Source organism: Pholcus phalangioides, unplaced genomic scaffold, assembly GCF_987345545.1.
Source record: "Pholcus phalangioides strain wild (caught in Gottingen) unplaced genomic scaffold, Ppha-v1.0 ptg000006l_1, whole genome shotgun sequence".
Taxonomy (NCBI): domain Eukaryota; kingdom Metazoa; phylum Arthropoda; class Arachnida; order Araneae; family Pholcidae; genus Pholcus; species Pholcus phalangioides.
Genome location: NW_028301599.1, coordinates 2,229,473 through 2,245,481, shown reverse-complemented (window position 1 = coordinate 2,245,481; position 16,009 = coordinate 2,229,473). Strand labels below are relative to the sequence as shown.

The 16,009-nt window shown below is 35.0% G+C and overlaps 1 protein-coding gene across 1 annotated transcript in view; it reads right to left on the bottom strand.

Annotated features, from left to right (window-relative positions):
* Positions 1–16,009, bottom strand: part of LOC149085658 (nephrin-like) — a 198,015-nt gene that overhangs the window by 34,530 nt on the left and 147,476 nt on the right. Inside the window, exons 11-13 of the mRNA XM_089232459.1 lie at positions 15,404–15,557; positions 11,769–11,827; positions 8,625–8,871 (exon numbers count right to left, since the gene is read on the bottom strand). Of these exons, the coding sequence (XP_089088585.1) occupies positions 8,625–8,871; positions 11,769–11,827; positions 15,404–15,557 (460 nt within the window). The remainder of the gene's footprint in view (positions 1–8,624; positions 8,872–11,768; positions 11,828–15,403; positions 15,558–16,009) is intronic.

Genomic DNA, 16,009 nt, shown 5'->3' with positions numbered 1-16,009 from the left:
ATACAAAATATTTCATAAAATATCTATAATTTCTTAGTGGTAAAATATGTTGGTGGCTATTCGTCATTCCTCATGTAATTTTATATTGTTTGCTTATTGCAGTCCTTTCAACAAATATCAAAGCATTCCGCTTTTGCATCATTATCGTTTGCTATAGAACTCTATTTCTCACACAAGCATTATTCAACGCAGTAATCTCGCGCACTCAATCGTAAACCGGATAGACATCGCTGCAAATACCTTCGGATGTAGATCTGGCCTTGTTCTGCTTTTTTACTGGCACTGTGCTTTCACTCTACCAAAGGTATCATCGCCTCTGAGAAACTTTATTCAGCACATTATCGTTACATGAAGATTGACTTCCACTTGTGCCGATCAGACGTAATCGGATTACCTAGTTAGAGGCGCACGTTTCTTGACATCCGTCGACTTTCGTATGGGAACAAATCTGGCTATAGTATACGAGGGAGGTTACAACAACAACAACAACAGTGCCGACAGACTACTACAGAAAACCAATCGCAAAATATACAACGAGAGATGTTTGCGAATTCGAATCGACAAGAAAACAGTATGGGAAATAGTAGTCAATGAATGAATTGCAGTAATGTGAAGAAATTGGCTTATTCCGTTCTGCATGAAAGGCAGATAATCCCATGTTGTTTTAAAAATAAATCTTAAATTGGAAAATCAGGTTAGAACTATTGGACGGTTGTCCTTGGGGCACATAATGTTTATGCTCTCAATGTTCCTTTCTTTGTTTTTTTTTTCCTTGTTCTTCATATTGTCCTTTTCTACGTGTATGATTATATCGAATAAAAAGACGTGTCAGAAATCCTCAAAAATTTTAAGAATTGATTAAATTATAATAAATCAATCGAAAAATTAGTTTGCTCGAATGATATTGGAAGAACAGTTTTCTCCTTAAATAATAGTTATAAAATTTGATAATAAATGCCACTGACAAGAAATATATAAAGTACAGTGGAGCGCCCGTTTATACGACTTTCAAGTGAACTAGTCAAAACGCCGTATTAATGCAAAAGTCGTACGTATAACTAAAACATCTTGGAAAAAAATAAAAACTTTCTTCTCCAACAGACATGCAAAACATTATGAAATTCAATGTGTTTAGTTGCATCTCCAATTCTTTTGAAAAAAAGAAGTCATTTCAATCATAATTGACGGGAAAAAAACAAATTTTCAAGTTCAAATTACATTTAAAATTAAATAAAGAAATTAAATTTTAAAATGAAATTTCAAATCACTTCGGAAAATAAAATTAGAAGTACATTATCATTCCTCTCTCTCTTATATCTCAACTATCCATATAGAAAGATAATAGAATAATTAAAAAAAACAACAACATTAATTCATCCTTTTTGTGTCACAGCCAGCAAGCGAAGCATCAAAATCCATTGGGAATGATCAAAAGAACTGATATTGTGTTGTGTACCGCTTGTCTTTTATTGGCAGTGCCGTCTTAACGCGTTAGCCCCACACGGGTCCCCATGTGCATTTCGAAACAAAGTGTAGACACTTATAAGTATGTATATACTGTACTTTCAGCTGATTAGACATCACCTGATATTACTTTATCCGGGGCCCATGATGCTGTTAAGACGTCCCTGCCTGTACAGCGTTCAACAATACATTTTCCCAACCATTTTTTCGAGGAATGCGCTTTCCAAAAATACATTCGGTGGCATCTGCTGTTAAATTAAAACACTAATTTCTGGACTGATGCACATTTTAGTCATATGCCCATCTGTTAACTTTGATAAATTCATATTGTAGTTTATTGTTTTGATAAAATGTATTTACATTGCTCTTAATTATAGAGAAACGGCATGCAGTTAATTACAGGTTAGTATATTTTTTTATAATATTTAGAAAACATTTCTGCTTCATGTCGAAGTAATTTTGATTTCGGTATTTTTTCCCGTCAAAAAGAAATTTCGGATTTTAGCGTGCCCATCTTTGTGTGAATGCTACTTTTTAATTTCATACGTATAATTTTTGGTAATACAATGTATTTTTCCACACTTTCTGCCGTTTTCTTGTATACGAGAAATCAATTTTTAAATAGTACACAAAATACTTCATTTTTTGATAAGTTCTGCCTACTTAATAAAACAATCCAATACAGTGAGAGAATTATCGGTAAATACGATGTTTATTCTGCCTTCTGAGAATGAACCATTAGAATATCGTTGAAAAATCTACTCCTTTTGCAACGTATTTTGTAATGATTATTTATCATATTTTGAGTGCAGGAACCAGAAATGGACAAATATATTTCTCTAGTCGCACATCTTTTTATATGCCTATACTTTTCAGGATCGGGAAGTTTCCGGTATTAGGGAAGAAGACCTAATTTCTACTTTGATGATTTTTCGAAAAGACTTTCTTCCGCTTTTCTTTTATCGCTATAGTATATTATTTGGTTATGAGTTAATTCCTAATTTGAAATTTGTTGTGCTATTTCCATTGGTAGACCTATACCCTCCGAGAAACAAGCAACAAACAATTCGCTCAATATCCTTCACTCTAGATGTTTATCAGCTAGCTCAATGGCTATTTTCGTGTATTTCAAAATACACCTTAAAATTTATGGCTTTTGGGGGTAACAATATGCAAGAACAAATGTTTCACAAAAATATTCTGAATAAAGATATCCCTGCAGTATTCTAACTTTGAAGCGTGACTGCAAGCCGGTCTCTATTTGGAAAATGTCTCTCCAAAGAGAGCAAGCAGGCAGACTTTCAACACGATAAATACATATTATGATTCCGCCATTTTCACTTCTCACCTGTATAACAAGAATCAGGCATAACTCTAATAACATAAACACATTAGGGCGACACAAACAAAGCTCAGACATGCACCGACTCATTAAAATTCCCCAGAAGATTCTTCACGAGGAACGTGTGCGGTTAAGAAGTAGTGGTAACGTGAATAATGTAATACATATTTAACTAATAAAAACATTCAGAATGAACAAATGAAAAAGTCACTCTCCACGACTAAGCTTGGTTAAATACCTACTTGGAAATTGTGAAATAAATTTGCGTAGGTTTCACCCAATCTAATTCGTCTCAAGTACCGATACTTTACCGAACATTTATAGGAAAATCACATAAGTAAACACGTTCTTCAACTGTAAACTTCTGAATACTATCTATTTGAATCACGATAAAACTTTCCGAAATATACAGCAGTAAAAACGTTTCATTCCCTATGCAAGAAGTACAAATTCCAAGCATGTATCTCCTAAATATATAATTCACGGCATTTTTCAGGACCAGGCCGTATAAAAGGAAGTATAGCTGAATTTCATACTTATTCGATATACAACATGAGTGTGAGAAAAAAACTCTGTCTTCGAAGCCTTTTATTCACGTGAAGCGTACATTTTACGGCACAGCTTCCGACCTATTCCCACGTATTTATTTACTTGAAAAATTCAAATGAACACCAGGAGGAGGCTGTCTCAGATCCAAGGATAGAACCTTTTTCTTTTTTGCTTTTCTTAGCTTTCTCGTCGGTCTATTGGGAAACGACGACAAACACAAGAGTCCAATAAAACAGAGCAATGACATACACCAAGCCGGTACCGTAGTATTCCTCTTCCTTTCACTAGGAGATATCTCAACAGGACTTCAACGGGTTTCACCAACGAAGTTTGCACCAAAAAAAAAAGAATTTATATGTAGGAAGTCTTCCCTAAGTAAATCGTGTCTGGATACGATTTACGTTTCCCATGTTGAAATAAAATAAAATAAGAACGCCTTTTTTTTAACTTTTTCTTATTTTTTCATTGCAATATACAGAGAGAGGGTCCTAGAAACTTTCTACCGCTTCCAGTCACTTTCTCCATCCACCTATCAGTTTGAATCAGGGGGAAGGGATTGGTTAGCGCAGCAACGTCGACTTCTGAATAAGTGATCGTGGGAAAAAGAAAGTCATGGAATGTAGAGATTTTATTTTATTTATTTCAATTTTTTTATTTTTTTAGATCCCGAACATTCCTATGGATCGTGACAGCTGTAGAGAACGGATGTGAAAAAGTAGGGTTATATAAGGAAATCCTCCTCCGTTATAGAGAGGTAAGATTTGTGGGAGGTGGAAGCTGATTCAGTTGGAAATGGTAAACCAAAGCCCGAAATATTCGTATTTCACTTTTTTTTTCTTTTATGAAAAAAATGGAGGCCTGGTGATTCCCTATTTACGGCCCAATAGATTTTTAGAATCCTCACGACGACGACGACGTTTTCAAAACTGGTGATCTATAAAAAAAGAAGAGGAACATTTTAATTTTTTTTTCTTGGAGAGTTCTTGAACTATATCTCTCTGTAAATCCCATCAGTACAGTAAAGCCATCACTCAACATCGTCTTTTATACATAACCATCGACTCAACGCAACGTTTTGAACCCAGTTTCTTGTGTGAGAGGGACTAAATATTCCAGATGTGTGTGTGTATATAGTATATGACTTTTATACAGGGTGATTCGAAACTAAACCTGCAAACTTTTAGGGGAGGAAGAAAACACAAAAACAAAACTGAATCACATAGGAATGTATCACAATTTTTTTGTTCATAACTGTTGATGTTAAAAAGTTCGAGCACTTGTTATTAAACTTAACGGGGGCATGTACGGTATTCGTGTGAGGTATCGCTAAAAATAAAGAGTTTATCCACCCATTCTTGGCTTGTCATTTCTGTATCTTCGTATATCCTCCAGTCCCATCAGGTTGAGGTTTCCGGCCATACATTCCTATGTGATTATGTTTTGGGTTTTCTACCTACCATAGAGGTTTTTACGCTGAGTTTTGAATCACCGTGTATAGCATCTTGAATCGAATTATGTGAAATAAAATCGAAATGCATGCGATTATTTCATAACAGTGAAATAAAACTTTTCGATGCAACTGAGTACGTATGTTTTTAAAATTCACTTAATGTAACCCTTTATGATGATGTGTACATATGAACGTACATGACAAATACACGGTGAAAAAATTATATCAATCAATATATGTTCTAAGTTTTTTGGTATTTTAGAAAAAAACATCTTTGTCATATCAGTAGAAAATACAGCTATATAAGTATTTTTTTTTAAATATACAATAATATATAATAGTAAGGATTTGATTACTTGTAGGTGCCATTTTTTAAGAGCTTCTGAAATTTCACGTGTTTAGGGATTTGAATGATTACACGAAATTGAGAGATTTGGTTATATCATTATTTTTGTCATACCTCGGTAATTTCCTGCACCTGAGGGTAATTAGACCGTGACCTAAAATTTATTACCGATACCGAACCGCACCATTTTTTATACTCGCCGAACTCACCGAGGGGTTGGTGAGCTTTACCTTTCGATGTGTCTTTTTTCTGTGGTCATGTGCCGTTTCTGTTGTACCCCCTGTGTCAGGAAAGTTTCTGACAAGAACTAACCGGGTATCGACCTCGCAATGCCTTTAAACATCCTTTGGTACTTCAGATGAGAATCTTATCTACCTGAGATAAGCGTCCAGTTCGGAAATAAAATTCAAGTAAATAACTATTCAACGTCCGTCTAACTTTGCCCATATTCCCTTCCTCTAACTTTTAATCGAAAAATTGTTGCCCTGTCGTTCCTGAGGAAAGAAAAAAAAATCATGTTTCTATGAGCAACTGTGATTGCAAATATTTCCTGAGATATTAGCATTCAAAAATCTGAGAAAAATTGGGAAAGAACAGCACAAACGGACAACGCTTGTTTCCCTTTGCGCTGTTCTTTCTGTGCATTACACTTAATTTATCATTTTAGCTACTTGGAAAATCCCCTCTAGTCAATTAGATTTCTGTGTTGATGTATTATTTCAATTAAAAGGAAATTGAAAGCCCCAATTGAAATCCCCTTTTTATAAAAACATTTATAATTTTTTAATACGTTATTTTATTTTATGCCTTTTGTTTTTTTAATACGTTTCTACGAAAGAGAAGGGTTAAGAGTACGATATACTAAAGACTGGGTTATTAACTAGAAAAATTCGGAAAAAAAATTCACATCCCCACTGCGGGAAGAAAGGGTGAGGGATTGAAAAAAACAAATTCTCGCAGTGAATTACTACCATTAGAGATCAGACACTTTCTTTTCTTAGAGCGTAAATGTAATGTTAGAGGACGCGCCTTAACGGCAAGAGGTTTGCGGTTCGCGTTCCCACAGAAGCATGTAGATTTTCTATCAGAAATTCATCTTTATCTCCTGTTGTTATCCAGTATTTCATGATCAGAATGAACAGCAGAGATTAGCATCGCGTGCGTTTCTGTCTAACCTAAGAATGATCAAAGTTATTGCCAAATAGAATATATAATGACAGGAGGACATGTGTACATGATGATCGAGAGCACATTCAACAGAACAACTGCTAAGAAATCATCAAAAAGTATGTTTAGAATTTAGATCCCCCGTATTCCCGCTCATACTCCAAAAAAATTGGACGTTAGATTAAAGCCAGTAACTGGGACTACACAATGCCTCTGACTCCTTTGATTACTGATTTTACATGAAGATATTGGTGTACGCGAGGCACTAGCAGCCTCTATTGAAGACGTCGTTGTTGTTGCAACGTTTTACTGCTATTTCGAGGTACATCTAAAGCCTAACACGTTGTTTGTATCTACAAAAGAGTGTCACACCAGATTTTTTTTTTTTTTTGTTAGTTTGAAGATATGATGTTGTCCTCGGACGCTTTTTTCGCAAACTACTTTGCGTCTAGGAAAAATATTTACTGCTGACACAAATATCGGGAGGGAGGACAAAAACAGTTCGCTGGTCTCCGATGGGAATCAAACTCCGATCCCCTTGCAATCGAGGAAAGTGCACCTGCCGCCATGGAGGCACAAACTTATCTTAACTTGTAATACTCACAGCGCTGAAGTTGAGACATTTCAGACTCTCTAAAACTGAACTCGCAAAGAGAGAAACCCAAATTCGGACCAACGTGACGGTGTAATAGTGGTTTGCTGATGATGTTCTGTGATTTTTCACCTTGAAGGAGCGAATGTAAGCCGATCACCCTTTTAAAATATCTCTACATGAAGCAAGAAGCAATCAGATCTGCACAAGACTTGAAATTCACACATAACATGACGGGAAAGGCTGCTGACTTGTTTGCTTTCAAATGCAGAAGACGGATATCAGCACTTCTCAAACATATATCAGATATTCTTCAGAAACAAATTGTACACAATGTACCGAAGTCATACATGACACATTCCGACATGGACCAATTCGTTAATATGTTTCTTAGAACGATGTTCACGAGATTAGAGTGCCATAAGTAGTAGAGTGGCCTTTAACCTGAGAAATACCCCCTCTCAAACAGTAGAAAGATAAAGAAAATTTTTCTCATCCCTCGACTTTGTATTTTAGGCTGAAAATATCATCTCGCTCTCTATCTACTTTGCGTCCATATCTGATGCAATATGCAGTTGTGAAACGCATGTGGGTCTATTCACACACATCGGACACAGCCCATCTCCGTTTTGTGCAATACGTCTAGTTTCAGTTTAAAAAATATTTTCCTGTTTTCAACTGTCCTAATGGTTCTCAATCGGGGATGATTTCACACCACCGGGAGGTCCACGGCTTTCTTGCTGAGGGTTTATGCAGTTGTAGGATTACAAAAATATATCAATGCTAATTTGAGAAAAAATATTTAAAAAAAGGAATTTATATATATCGCGCAAAAGCACCGCTGTACCATCAATTTCTAACAACTACTGCTACTAAAACACACACGCACATCGTTCATGTTCCTCTGCGGAAATTCTAAAGAATTGGTACACGTTGGAATGTGCGTGTACGTGTTGTTAACCTATCATGGAGTTTGTTACTGCGTGATGCTTGTTACGTGCAGTGCTGCCATCTGCCATCATTTTCTCTAACTATAAGTGGAGTGAAATTTTTGAATAATTGTACCGTTGTAGGTATGTGGCTCTCTATGGCGAGACTTCTCAAAGAGAAAGATCGGCTCGCAGTCGCAGTTGGGACCCACAGAAAACCAGCTTCTCCCTACCACCACTATACCACCAATGGGATTCCATTCGCATATGCCTACCTCTGTGAGAAATACTTTTCATTACTGTTCCAGGTAAAATATAAATTAAGTAACAAACTGCTCAATTTGAAAGGCGAGCTCGTTAAAAAAACTGTCAAAAAATATAGAACCGAATTTTGTAAAACTTAAAAGAAATGTGAATTTACAGTGACACTGAATTACTACAAGATATTTCATATCATGTGTATAACAAATTCTTTATGTATGTCTTTAAAGTCGTGACTATTTATTTAGCTGTCAAAGTTTAATGATGATGCTTGGCTGAGGAATAGGGTTCCATGTGCAGACACCAAGATTTCCGGGAGTTTCGGAGAGCAAAATGGATCCGTCAAACAGAAGACGGATAGTGTTGTATGTAAATAGGTCTTAAAATTGTCACATAATAGCATCATTGTTGAATCAACCTGGATATGTGGAATCATTATTATCTAGCTATATAAATACTATACAGCCTAACAGTTCATTGAAATTATTGTTGGTATATTTGACAATTATCGTATTAATATTTACATTTAACTCGTAAGATGACATGCTCTTGGACTGAATCATCGAAAGCTTCGTTCTTCGCCTCGCAAGTGAATTTCGACCCGTCGTCCAAGGACGTCAGCGGTTTGACGTTCAAGGTACTCGTCGTCGATAAGCCACCGTAAGAGGAGGCCTTGGTCCTTGAGAGATGACCTGTGAGCAATCTGCCGTTCTGCCACCAAATAATCTTCGAAGACGGGTTGCTCGTCGATGCCAGACATTCAAGTCTCGCCTTAAAAGAAACAATAGTCATTTTCATATAAACATGCCGCTGCATTAAAAATGAAAAAAAAAAATGTTTCCATCAAATCACTAATGAACGGTGCATTTAAATTTTGAACTTGTTCGTATCGAAAAGTCTATCGGGCAAGAAAACAACTCTGAGTTGATTATCCACTCAACGTTTTTCAACTTCAATGGTCAAAACAAGATAAGATAATTTATTAATTTAATCAAAACGCAGATAAGGAATATTTTTTGGCTAAGGGGACTTGTGAGCCTAATATCATCAGGATATGCTTGTTCTTGGTTCTTCAAATTTCAAACGTACTACTTGAAACTAGGCAGAGGAGTCGGGGGAGTATAAGGAGAAACACGGCAGGGGTCTGTGCCCTCATAACTTTCCCCGGGAATTTTTTAATATTTTAAAAAGCATAGTATGTACTTTTTTTAATACAGAATAGTCTTAAAACGCAAAGAATCATGAGTGAAACCATTAAGCTATTAATCTACATTTATTATTTAGTTTTTATAGCATTCTGTGTGAACGAACTCCCTTGATATGCGTAAGTTTGGATGGGACTCGATACGGGGATTCGTATTTCCTATATTCTTATATTCTTGATAGGATTTCAGTGTTACATCACTAATAGAATCAACTACTGGGATTATATTCAAATTATTTATTAGATTATCAGATTATTCTTTATTTATTTATGTTTTTTGGAGTTGGAAGCACCTGACGATGATCTTTCCGAAAGATTTCAACCATGCTTGTCGATTTTAGTATAAAGAAATTAACAGGATTCCAGTGATTTGAAATGAGTATCTGTAAGCAATGAGTTTCTCGTAAAATATTTTTGAGTCCTTGATGTGTCCTATTCAAGAAATGTCCCACGATATTTCATGCACGTTCATCTGTAGCAGTTTCTTCTCAACCGATAGACGGGATATTACAGTTTTGACTGACATCTCGGAATTTGTGGAAATCAGTTCACATTTGGATGTAGTTCTAGGTTGTTCTGGTGCCTTTAGTGTAGTTTGCGTTTAATGTTTGCAACAAAATTTTATTTCGAATCAGTTGAGGCATCATTCCATGTGTAAGTTCATTCTGATTCACACATTCATCATCAATACTGTTGCTTATACAATAACACCCATCTTAACGGTGATCATTCAGATGAGGTCACCCCTGTTCAAGGCCAAATAAAATTTTCCTGGATAAAAGCCTATTTTGTAATAATGTATTTAACCCTTCCCATTTCATGTCACCCTCAGATACGGTCACGGACACCATTTTCATCATTAGTTACATTGAACTGAAACCCCTGTATGGACACCGATAGTTGTGATTTTGGTTCAAATATGCTCACTAGATGGCAGCACAAGTTCCAGTATTTGGACCAATTTATGACTTTTGAATAAATTTTGGCTTGAAGTTTGCTAATGTTTATAAGCTCTGATGTCAGGGTTAAGGATATAAAATCATGTATTGCCTGTTTTTTTCACATACGATTCCACTCTGTTTAATATGGCCGGCTCTAGTAATCGTCACTCTGTCACTAATAGAAAAAAATCGATGTCGTCAAATAAGCAATAATTTATTATAGTAACGGCCGAACATTATGATTTTAAAGAAAATAATGTGAGAATAAAAGATCATGCCACCGAGAAATATCGCACATCGTCTAGAAACTAAAAGCGTCAGCCATCTGAAGAAGAAGACAATGTGGAAGAAACAGAGTTTTAGGAGCAAAAAAAAACTCTGCCAAAATCTCTATGGTTTTTAAGTAATTGAACGGTGCAATAAACGTATTCAAAGTGCTATTCTGGGCGAATCAAATATATTTTCCATTGACAAAAAGACATTGGATTCAGCCTCACAGCTTAAAATACATTATGAAAGAGTTGAAATACTCAGACCAAATGAATAACCCACCAAATGAAGAGTGATAATTTTTCCAAAACATGCGAATTTAGTATTCAACATTTTTCTTAAATAACGAAATCTTTACGTATTTCCAAGAGATCCGTATGATCTGTCCATGGAATTTGTTAGTGTTAAACTTCTTTCTATAGCATATATTTTGTAATTTTAATTGTTCCTCATTGCAATAATTATGTACTTTCACGGCCACTTCTGATCTTCATCACCACGACTGATTCTCGATTTTTCTCACACAATCTTTGCCAACTTTTTGACATCGGTGAATTGGCATCTTTTGACATTTTAACAGCAATCTTAAACACGTGACTATTTCTACTTTGCCGGTCAAACAAATCTACCGAAAATGACAAAAATACTTGACATTTAAAGCTACAGAGGCACCTGCTGACCAAAATCTGCAGAGATAAGAATAAAGGTAAAAAAAATCTCACGAATGGGGAATTACTCCGTATTAGATGCACAAAGAGATTTTATTAGAAGATAATTTTGACTTTATAAAATCAAATGTGATACTGTTGGTAGTATTGTATGTTAGATGTGTATATATGGGAGGGTTAGTGTGACCTTTTCTCTGTCTTTCTACGTATATCCGTTCGTATTCCCGTTGTTACGAAAGATAATGAAAAAAAAAAGATATATAATAAGAACAAGGTAAAATTCGGGAAAATTCGAGAAACTTTTAAACATCTGGTTTTTTTTTTTTACTTGAGGCATGGGAGCAGTGAGAGTGCGCAGGGTCACACACACCGCGTCCGTGTTTCTAGCCTTAAGATGGGTCATTAGTGGAAAAAAAAATCAGGCTTTGCTAAAAATGGCAGTGGAAATATGACTCGATACTCGAGATAGAAAATGGTGTCCCTATAAACTAATTTAAGCAAATATCATTTCAGGATCATTATAGGTATAAAATCAGTTTTTCCATAATATGCTAACATTTATGTAATAAATTAATACATACTTACCTTTTCTCCTTCTTTTGGGTGAGGCGGATCCACTGTTATGCTGACGTTAGCGGGCGGAACTGCATAGAATTGATAAAAAACATCAAAATGAAAACGATTATTATAATTATATTTATTATATTTTATATTTATCATATTAAAAAAAATGTCATTTGCATTTTCACAATTCAGTAAGTCCACGTAGACTGAATATTGATGGTCATAAAACGTCTCGGCAAGTTTGATATATTTTTTTCAAGATGTCGCTCCCTTACCGGCAATTATGCATAATTCCCGAACGATGTTATGATTTCGATAAATATGTAAGAAATATTATGAGAGAATCACTAAAATCAACTCCAATTCAAACGCTTATAGGTATCTTCCGCGCGTGATTGGTGCGAATTTTTAGATAGAAATTAAATTTGCTTATAGACTCGCGTTGCTGGAACGCCGAAACATTTGAGCCAGAGATCATAGAATTTTTTTTTTTTAATACTGAAATTTGGCACGTAAAATTTACACTGGTATGCAGCATGAAAGTAAAAGAATATATGTTTTCATACCACATGTTATTCATTTATATGAATGTTCCACATGTGTTTAAAGCCAAAAACAATTTCAGTTTGAGAATTGTAACAGATTTGCATCCCGTAGGTAGCAGTGGGTGTTCCAGCTCTCAATGGATATTCATGTGCATATTTCTTCCGTGCATATATTACCGTTAGGCGAAAAAAAACTCACTTCCCTCTCCCCAATGTTCGCTATAAAATCCAGATTTTTCCTCCTTAAAAACAATGTGATTTTACTGAATCTCCGATTAAAGATGGGAAAAAAAAGCTCTCCCGAAAACATTTTTTTCGGGACAACCAGCTGTCCTGGGCAGTCTGTCAAAAAATTGGACGTCCGTCCACAATAGCACGGATAAATCCCACTATTATTTTTAGTGAAAGAGTTAAATTTCGAGAGAGGTGAAATTAACCGAAAAAATTCCGACCCCGGGACCTGAAAAATATTTCAACCCATGCAGTATTTGAAGGCCCATGACCATATGCAGGGTTGCTAAACTATCTCTAACTTTTCTCTCTCTCTAACTCTAAACTTTTAAGACAACTATTTTTTGTAGTTTCAGCGTTACAAATATTCCAAATGTGCTTAGGTGGAAATTATTTTTCTACACATGTAGAAATGCTTCAGATAATAGCCATTAAATTGTGCTAATTTTACTTGCCATATTTTTCTTGTTATTCTAAAAAAATTGCATTGTCTAAACATTTGAGGCGGACTGTGTACATTCAAAATATTCAAAACAGTTTTCGAATGTAATTACCAGAATGAAAAGTACATGAATTCATTCAAGAGAAATATTCCATTTTATAAGATCTTATTACGATTTCAAAATGCTCAAAAGTCCAAGCTTAAAACTTCTTTGAGCTCTTTCCCTCTCTCAAGATTTCAAAGACATTTGAGAAGCTTTTCAATTCGTTCCAGACGTAGTTGGAGAAATGCATTGATTTGAATGCGTTACTCATTTTACTCGAGTGATTAAAGATTTTCCTCTCAATGATTATGTCTGTAAAATTCGATTCGAATCGAATTTTTAGGTGAGCAATAAACTATTATTTTTCGTACTGACTTTTTTTTATTAGTTTGTATACATATTCAGGAAGGAATCATTTATTGCCATATCATTCAACCTACTAGAATAAAGATCTAGAAATATTTGGTTGTAACTGTGTTTTACTGTATATTACCCAGTTTTTCCACATCGTTTCCCTTATGATTGACTACTACTTAGCAGAACATGCACCTCATACACATGCCTCCGGAGAATTCTAACAAAGTGGTGCATGAAGGAGTATATTGCGTGTGTGTATATGTAGCCTTAACGCAATTATGTTGTCAGAGTTGTGCTAGGTTCTTATTTTTGCTGGTGCTGTCATCTGGCTTCCACATTTTGAAGTGAAGAGGGCGAACTGAGAAGCGCTTCCATTGCAAAATGATGAAACTTTCTCTGCATTGTCGATAATGACATTATTTAGAAAGTGTTGTAATAAGATGTGCAATTTTAAACACAACGAGCATTCGAAAAGTCACTGGTGAAGCCGAGAAGCCATTGTTGCTGGCCATTTTAGAATCTTACCGGGTAAAAATTGTCTCTCATCTCAAACATTGGTCATTTTGGATGGATGTTTCAGGGAGAAGGATTATCAGACACTTTAGCAGTAGGAAACAGAACTTATTTACTCAATAACTAAATTATATAATTTTGGATATTTTTTTTAAGTTCTGAAAACGAAATTACCTATCGCTTGAATAAGGCGTCTTTTGGCTGCAAGGAGAAGTTTCGCGTACGTTAGTGAACGACTGTGGATTGTTATTACACATGCATAAAGGATTATACAGAAAAGATGGGAAAGTGGTGATAGTACAAACAATGTTTATGAAAGAATGCATGGTTTAAAATGAAATGCACACGCTCCAGCGGGTTTCGAAACGGCCGCTAAACAAACGTTAAAACGGCATTCCTATTAACAATTAATAGTAGTAAAAGAACACCATGCATGTATATGTAATCTGGGGTAATACGCTAAGTATTTTCATACTGAAATGCATGCCTGCTTTTTCAGTATTACTAAAGTGCGCCATTATCCCGTACCTTACAGATGTTAGAACGGTTGCATGGTGGAATAACAGGGATCGCTTCCACGCCTTTCATTCATTGTGACGCAAATTTGCATACGGTTTCTTCTTCTTCCCCAGGTTACATTTGCATGCATAGTGTTCTTTTTCTTCCTATATATTTCAACGGGAATGTCAGTTTCGAAACGCGCTAGCGTGTTTGCGTTTCATGTTTGACCGCGCATTCTTTGATGACAATTGTTTGTATGTGTGTACTATCACCTTCTAAAGCGTTTCCCCATCTTTTCTGAATCACCCTGTATATACACACATAAAATAATATTAATATAAATCTATATAAATTACGAATTTATTTTTCACTTTTAATACTTTTGCTATGACTTGGAACATCTCTGCTTTATTAAAGAAATTTTAAATTGGATTTTATTGCGAAATTGTGAAGTGCCAAAAACCTACTCAGATTTTTCACCATGAAAATATAAATGTACACAGTTTGCAGAAATGAATAACATGATCTTAAAAACTTATATTTTCAAAACTATTACGCATAATATAAAACTATGATATACATAAAAATAAAGAAAAACTGTTAATGATTATTTTCAGCATTGCTCAATATATAGCAGCTCATCTGTAGAACGCAGTGTTTAAAACTGATGACTAGAGAATTTTCTTTGTGTCTTAGAATATGCAAGGGTTGTTTCCGCTAATTCTATGAAGCCTGCATTTAGAAATTTGTAACCTAAAGAAAAAAGCAAGCAAAATAATGGTTCAGTCAATTTCAGACATTCTATGGAAGTGTTGACATCTATTGAGCGTTGTAGAAAAAAATTACATATTTTTTCTTTATTTTAAATATTTGAAATATTGTCATTCATTTCAAACCCTTTATTTCATTTCGGTAGAGTTTTTCCCACTATAACAATACGTATAAAAATACAAAAATTATACTGATTGAAATGATTATTTTTCATGTTATTTGAAAACGTTGAAAAAGGGTACCTCGTACTCACATAGAACATTGAGTTTCGTTTCAGCGAAAAGAGGCGACGGCGAAGCCGAGTTGTTCACTTGACATTTCAAATACGCTTCATTATCTGATGCTTCGATCTCAAGTTTCAAGACGCTGCTGATGACACCATTACTCATTTCTCTTCTGGCATGTACCTAAAGTTATTTAAAACAAAATATGTTCATGATGTGGCTGCTCTCACAAAAGATGTGTCACACATTTTATTGTCAACATGAATCAGGTTACAACAAGACGTGTAATAAATTTTAAAAATTAAATTTTTCTTCTCTCTTAACAAAAAAACACTTTTACGCAGGAAATGAAGTTACAATGCGTTATTACAGCAATAAAATGTGTGTAATTTAACCTCCAAGACTTATAATGATATGTTTCAATTTGCATAAGTTGTTTACCATCTTTGCTTCTTCTATTTAATGCCCAATATGCTATGTGATTTCATTCATTCGATGCATTTTATTTATCGTTCACGTATATTTTATGTACCAGGTGGGCATTAAATGACTTTACCGATATACAAACTCCTAGCGGTGCAAATATCAACGAATGAGAATGAAATTCGAAATATAGGTATTTTATAGTATATGGT